Source organism: Pezoporus occidentalis, unplaced genomic scaffold (genome assembly GCF_034315485.1).
Source record: "Pezoporus occidentalis ecotype Australia unplaced genomic scaffold, CSIRO_AGI_Poc_V1 ctg269, whole genome shotgun sequence".
Classification (NCBI taxonomy): Eukaryota; Metazoa; Chordata; class Aves; order Psittaciformes; family Psittacidae; genus Pezoporus; species Pezoporus occidentalis.
The window spans coordinates 337,193-344,188 of record NW_026914600.1 but is presented as its reverse complement, the minus strand read 5'-3'; the positions used below and the strand labels follow the sequence as shown (position 1 = coordinate 344,188).

The 6,996-nt window shown below is 45.1% G+C and overlaps 1 protein-coding gene across 1 annotated transcript in view; it reads left to right on the top strand.

Moving 5' to 3' along the window:
• Positions 1 to 471: 471 nt before the first annotated feature.
• Positions 472 to 6,996, top strand: part of LOC134166660 (complexin-1) — a 107,146-nt gene continuing 100,621 nt past the window's right edge. Inside the window, exon 1 of the mRNA XM_062624526.1 lies at positions 472 to 621. Within this exon, the coding sequence (XP_062480510.1) occupies positions 591 to 621 (31 nt within the window). The 5' untranslated portion in view covers positions 472 to 590. The remainder of the gene's footprint in view (positions 622 to 6,996) is intronic.

Here is a 6,996-nt window from a genome sequence, read left to right as displayed (position 1 = left end):
AGCCCTCGCTGGCGTTGAGCCGGGAAGAGGCTTCTGAGGGATCAAGGTGCAGGATCCTTCCCCGCATCCGTTATCTCTATCCCGCCTCTCCCGCCGGCACTCGCGGATGCTTCACCTTCAAATGCCCCCTCGGCGGTCCTCGGCGGAGCTGCGGCTCCCGAGATTGCCCTCGGAAAACCGAGAAGACGACAAGCAGGCGGGGAAAACGAGGAAGTTCAGAGGTTTAACGCCTTCCTCCCCTCCTGCAGGAGGAAAGCCCTGAGGAGCATCACACGGCTCCTCCAGGATCAGTCCCGTGTTCCCTTCCCTCCTCCTCCTCCCCTTTCCCTGATCATCCAGCTTTGCTCCCCCAGTGCCTTGTCCTGCAAATCCAAGGTCTGCAGGTATGGCAGGTTGGAAACTTGCCTGCACCCAGACAAGGGGAGAAAAGTGAGACTGAGAAGAAGCTGAGAAAGACCAGGCATCAGCGTTTTCTCCTCCTAGAGAAACCATTGCTCTTACAGTTGTGCTTCTCTGCAGGGTGCCCTTCAGGACTCCTGATCCCTGTGCATCTGAGGTGTGAAGGTGGGCAGCACCGTTAAGCCATCGTCATGGACTTCGTCATGAAACAAGCTCTAGGAGGTAAGTGCAGTTGGCACAAGAGGGGCCTCCCATCCTTTCATCCCCTTCCCTTTGCATCTTGGCAAGAGAGGGTCCCTGTGAATCTCTATAAGGGTCTGCAGCTGGAAGAGCTGTTTGGAAACACATGCCTCTCGCGGATTCATGATCCCAGAGCCAAGTGTCTGAAGGATCTGGGCACGAGAGGGCAGCAACAAGCAGACACCAAAGTGCCATGTCAGGGGAGAGATCACCACAAGGTGCGCAGGGCCTGGGTCATGCCCTCTCTGGCACTTCACTTGCTCCATAGTGCACAGGTCTTGCCTTTCTTCATGTCATACTGCTGAGGTGGGTATTACAAAGGCTGCAGGAAGTTTTAGCTAGGGTAAACCCAAAGGGTAGCATTTTATCCATGTGCATAAGCCTTCTCTTTATCCTCTCCCCCCCAGACCTTGACCAAAAAAACAGTCAGTGCAGAAATGTTTGTACCTAGTGTTTGGAGATTTATTTTTAATAAGACAGTCACTGCAATATGCAGTGATTAAATATTAATAAAATATCCCCCACATATGCACCATACATGGATTTTGGTCTAACCCCAAATATATTTTTGACATATTTCCTTCCATGTGTGATTAACTGTTTTAACCTAATGGTGGGAAATAGAAAAGGCAATGGTGTATGTGTATGGGGAAACTGAAAACAATGCAGAAGTATTTGGGGATGAGATTGTTTTGTTCTGCCACAGTTAACATTGCCTTTCTGTGCTGCTTGGCCTGAACATCCAGTCCAAGCAATGCTGTCACTGTGATGACGATGCTGAATGATGGCTGCTGTTGGGAACTGGAATATTTGGCCTCAGAGGAAGTCACTGAGGTTGATCTGATCATTCTTTTTTGTACTGTACCTCATGTGTGAGTTTTTCATTGATTTTCATTGATTTTCCTTTGGAGAAACTGTAGAGTCATGGAAGTGTGAGAGTACTTTGTGCATAATGTTACTCTATTGATGTCATATGCAGCTTCAGCATTTACTGTAGGGCTCTCTCCCATGGGATGGGAGCAAGATTTTGATCCTTGAAAGCAAATGAACTGTTCGAGGTTTTTTTGTTTGTTTTGGTTTTGCTGTTGTTTTTAACACCAAGAGAGCAATATTCTCACAGTTAAGACTAGAACAAGCAACCCAAGTTTTATCTGGGGTGTTTTGAATGGGAAGATTCTACTGGAGAAGAAAAGGTCTAATTTGATTGTGCAAAATAGCTAGATATGGAGATATATATGTGGGAAGATAGCAGTTTGTATGGTAGCAGTGTTACATTTCATTACTCTCCAGAACCTGTTTTGAAGGGGAAGTAGTTTTGGGAAGAGTAGATTTTGCACTGGTTACTACTGCTTGCGCAGAAATGACCACCTGTACCTGCAAACTGGAGATACAGCCACTGCAGCTGAAGATCTGTTAATCCACCAAGGGAAATAACTGCTTAGAGACTGCAGTTAAAGTCAGGGGAGGATGGCTGCAGCAGAGCAATAATGGCTGAGGTGCATGCCTTTCTGTGCAGCTTAATTTCTAACCTGAGCAGGAGGCAGTGCCTGCCCATGCTTATAACATCCACCCTGGACAGACATTCATTCTAACATAATGTTGCATGCCAGAGTCAGGATTGGCATCATAAAAGGAGAAGGCAAAGTTTGAGTTCCTGATGTCTGTCAAGATGTTGTCCAGAGCACCAGCTCTTCTGCCAGGTAACTTAATGTGTCAGGAACTTGCCTACTTAATAAACGAGAAGTCTCTGCAGAGTGGTAAAAACCAGGAAATGCTCATTCATTAAACAGAGACCTGTTTTTAAATTAGAAATAATTTCTAAGAGGAAAAACAACGTCTCCCAGGGCAAACAGAACATGGAAAGCAAAGCTAGTTTTGGACACTTGTTTCCCACTGGCACTAAAGCCCAAGCTGGCTGCACTGGCACAGTAAGATAAGGGCTAAAGGTTGCAGTTTCCTTAATTATGGGGCCAGAACCCTTTTGTTTGCTGGTTCTGACATCCACAGGGAGATGCTCAAACTGAGCAAAGCGCCAAACCTCTGGTGGGTAACAGGCTTGCTTCGGCTAGGATACATGGTGTGATCTTCTAGTGGGCTTTTTCATTATTCACACTTCTAGCAAGATCTTCCCTTGGATTTTGTGGTTTTTTGACTTCAGTTTCATGAGGCTTTTCCCAGAGCATCTCCAAATTCATTTTGCTGCCTGCCTGAGATTTTTTGAATGGTGTGAAAGTTCTTTTTCAATTCTCAGAATCTCTTCTGGCTACCCTGGAAGAAACAAAAAAAACTGCAATTTTGTCAGTGAGGTCCAGTTTACCGAGAATCAGACTTGCTATAGATATCACTTGGAGATCACCTTCAGCTATGATAGCTTAACCCTTTCACTATCTCAGCCACAACAAAAGCCAGTGGGCTTCCTTGTGTAATCATTATGGTCATGATATTTTCTCTTCCCAGCATCCAGCACCAAAGTGGGGCCTAGACCAGAGCTTATGGTAGCTCAGAGCCTGGATCTGAGAGCTGCTTGCAGGTTGTGTGTTTTTCTGCTTTCCTGATGGACAGGACCGTACAGGGCTCTGAAGTATATTTGGACTTTGGGACCAGGTTTTGCCATACTAGAGTTTAGTTAGGGTATGTCCTGGGAGGAAAACTTCATTGCTTTCCCACCTCCTCACTCATTAGTAGAACATTTCTGTGGGAGTTCTCCTGTTGTCTTTGAAGCTATCCTAGAGGACGTTCCCTGTGCCATTAGAGACAAGGGAATCAGATTTGGTTTTTCTTGGAGTTTTGCCAGTCAGAGAAGAAGTCAGTGATGTGTCTTGAAAGGTAAGTGAGCTAAGTTAGGAAGCAAGGATAGGCAGTTATGTTTAATAGAGTTGCTTGGCTTGGAAGTCTGTATGACTGGAAAATTTGCATTTTGTGAGATCAGTTTTGCAGGTTACTGTGTTGTGAAAGAAGAATGTGTCCTTGCCCTGACTTGTTATTAAAGGACATCTGTTTCTGTGCAGTGGAAGGCTGTACTCTGCTATACTGCTGCACTGGGATTTTGCTACTCATTGGCAGCAGAATCTGCATGGCGATTGACCATTTGAAATGTGTCTTTGCAAATCCCTGTCCCCTTCAAGGCAAAATCCTTGTCCCTATCATTAGCAGTGGAGACTGGCTGAGGAAAAGCTGTGCAAAATATGAGCTCATTTGGCCAATTTGCTTCCGTGGCTTGTTTTGTTCTTCTTAGGCATTTTCAATACCCTATTTGAAAGTCACCTCATTTATTGTCTGACAATGTCAGAAGCTACAGAGATACAATGCAGTCATGATGCTTATTAGCTGTGTAGGACAACAAGAAGAAAATAGCAAGAAGAAACCCAGAGGCTTACAATTGTGGCTTCTTCTTGCACAAAAGTAACAGGGACAGCAAAGGGGTATTTTGTAACTGATCCTGTCACACCAGCAGACACTGACATAGGTATGCAGGAAGGGTGATCAGTCACTTTGCTGTTCCTGTGACAGTTCACTAAATGAAGACAATCAGAGTGATTTAATGATTGTGTTTTACATTAGGATTGCTCTTTACCAAGCCAGAGCAGACTTCTGAAGCACTCTCATAATGACCAAGGTGTCTATCTTTTCAGGAAAAAACTGGTAGTGGAGGACCTGGAGGAATTCAGCCATAGTGTTTTTCACTGGGAATTGTTTATTTCTTTATAGATTTTTGTGAAAGCAAAGGTTGCGTTAACAGCTGTGTTATACTCCCATGTCATACTGCATTGTCTCACTTCTGTCACTAGTGGCTTGGACAAATAGGGAAAAGGAACCAAAGTAGAAGACAGTAAAATTCATGAAGCTCTGCTAGCTGCCATCCTATAACTGGGAGACTTGAGGGACAAGGGTCTCTAGTCATTTTCAAATGGAAAGAGAGGAAAGGGGAGGTGAGTAGGATTTGTCTGAGGTGGGATCATGATGTGGTTGAAGAGGGAGAGATTTCTTAGGGCAGAATCTAGCACTGTGAATGCCATTCTGTGAAGATATGGATATACAGAGCACACAATAGCTCTAACTCTATTATATGATGCTGCGCAGGGGGCTTTTAATGTGCTCCTTTTATTGACATGGATAGGAGACATGTCTAGCTGTGATGTCTGCCTTAATTAGTGACTTTTCCTAATGGCAGCCTGTGGATAAATCAGGTAACTCATTTCATATACAATAATGCAGATGAATGGTACTGTCTACAATTCTTGTTCATACTACCCATACTCCTTGAACTCATTGTGCAGTGCAAGCTCCACCAGGAGGGAGGCTTCATTTGATTTTTCTGGATAGATATTCACTGGTCTATATTGCAGGTATAAATTTCTGTTTTATTGGCTGCAGCTTCGAGTGAAGACTACAGCTTAGCATTCACTTCTTTATCTGTGAGGATTCAGTGGAGATTTGGTTTGGTTCATAATAATTGTTAAAATACTGCAGGCAGAAGACAAATGCAAAACCATATTGCCATCTGGAAGTTGTCAGCAAGGGGGACTGCCTACTTCATGTTCCTTACTGGCAGCTTTGATTCAGCTAGGTATACCACAAAATACAGTCCAAAGAGAGTCTAAAGTGCCTTTGTTCCCTAAGATAGGCAGGGATCTAAACCTTCCTGAAGATGATGGGCTTGAAGTCACTGTTCATAAGCTCTGAAAAAACAGCCCCTGTGCTAAGCTTACGTTAATGAATGTGTGACTACGTGTGAGTGCCAGCTAAGCCTGAATGGAAGCTGTACTAGTGTTTGACAACATCTTAGCAGTGGCCTTCTCTGTGGTTTGTGAAGTGTGTATTTTGCTGCTACATTTGCCTTACTTCAGTTTCTTGTGATGTCAGGATGAAGTCCTTGATTTTCGCTAGAGAAGTCAGTGAGATTGAGTGCAGTCAGAGGCAATATAGATGTGCCTAGGGTGGAACAGACAGTGAAACAAACACAGCGGTTTCTTCTCTTCCAACTCAGCCTCTTGTTTCTCACGTGCAGTTCTCTGCTGAGCCTCTTTCCTGTTCTGGGACCTCATGCATCATCTAGATTGTGTGCCACTGCTGATGTTAATGTATGAAGTTCTGGAGCAGGGCTGAAACTGTAATGCAGAATGGCAAATTATAGTGCCAACATGCAGTGATGATGTTTACTTCTGGGGTCTCTATTGCCTATAGTCCTTGAAACCTGTGATAGATGAGGTCTTTCTTTTTGCAGTCAGGTGCTTCCATATCACATAGACTGAAGAAGCTGAGATGAGACAGGAGTTCTCCAGCCCATATTCAAAGTGGTAAATGTGGGTGGCCCATCTACTTTTGTTCTCAGATAACTTCTGCCTGTATTGCATGCAGCTCTAGGCCCCACAATTTAGGCATGATGTTAAGGTATTTGATTGGGTGCAGGGAGGGCAACAAAAATGGTGAAAGGGCTGGAGAGCATATCCTGTGTGGAGCAGCTGAGGATTCATAGTCCAGAAGATGCAATGAGGATGCTTCAAGGGCTGGAGCACCTCTGCTGTGGAGACAGGCTGAGAGCCTGGAGAAGAGAAGGCTCCAGGGAGACTTTGGAGCATCTTCCAGTGCCTAAAGGGGTCAGAAAAAAATCTGGAGAGGGGCTTTTGACAAGGGCCTGTAGGGGAAGGACAAGGGAAATGGCTTTAAACTGCCAGAGGGGAGATTGAGATGACACCTTAGCAGAAGTTCTTCCCTGCAAGGGTGGTGAGTCCCTGGCACAGGTTGCCCAGAGAAGCTGTGGCTGCCCCATTCCTGGCAATGTTCAAGGCCAGGCTGGACAGGGCTTGGAGCAACCTGGTCTAGTGGAAGGTGTTCCTTCCTGTGGCAGGGGGTGGGACTGGATGAGCTTTAAGGTCCCTTCCAACCCAAACCACTCTGTGATTCTGTGAGTCTGTGATTTTATGATTCTATGACTATAGGTTTGTGTAGTTTGGAGAAAAGCAGGCTAAGAGGTGTCCTTATTGCTCTCTAAAGCTGCCTGAGGAGGTGAAGTGGAGGCTGAGGATTTCATCCCTTCGTCCTGGTGACTGGATATGTGGGAATGGTTTAGAGCTGCATCACAGGAGGTTCAGATTTGACATTACGAAATATTTCTTTACTGTATGGGTGGTCAAACACTAGAGACACTGAAACAGGTTGCCCAGGGCAGTTGTGGATGCCCCATCCCTGGAAATGTCTGTGGGAGGTGGTGGATGCCCCAAGCCTGTCAGTGTTGAAGAAGGATTTGGACAATGCCCTTCATGACATGCTTTAGCTTTTGGTCATCTCTAAAGAAGTCAGCTGGACTAGATGATGGTTTAAGGTCCCTTCCACTATGTTACGTGGAATATATTATAT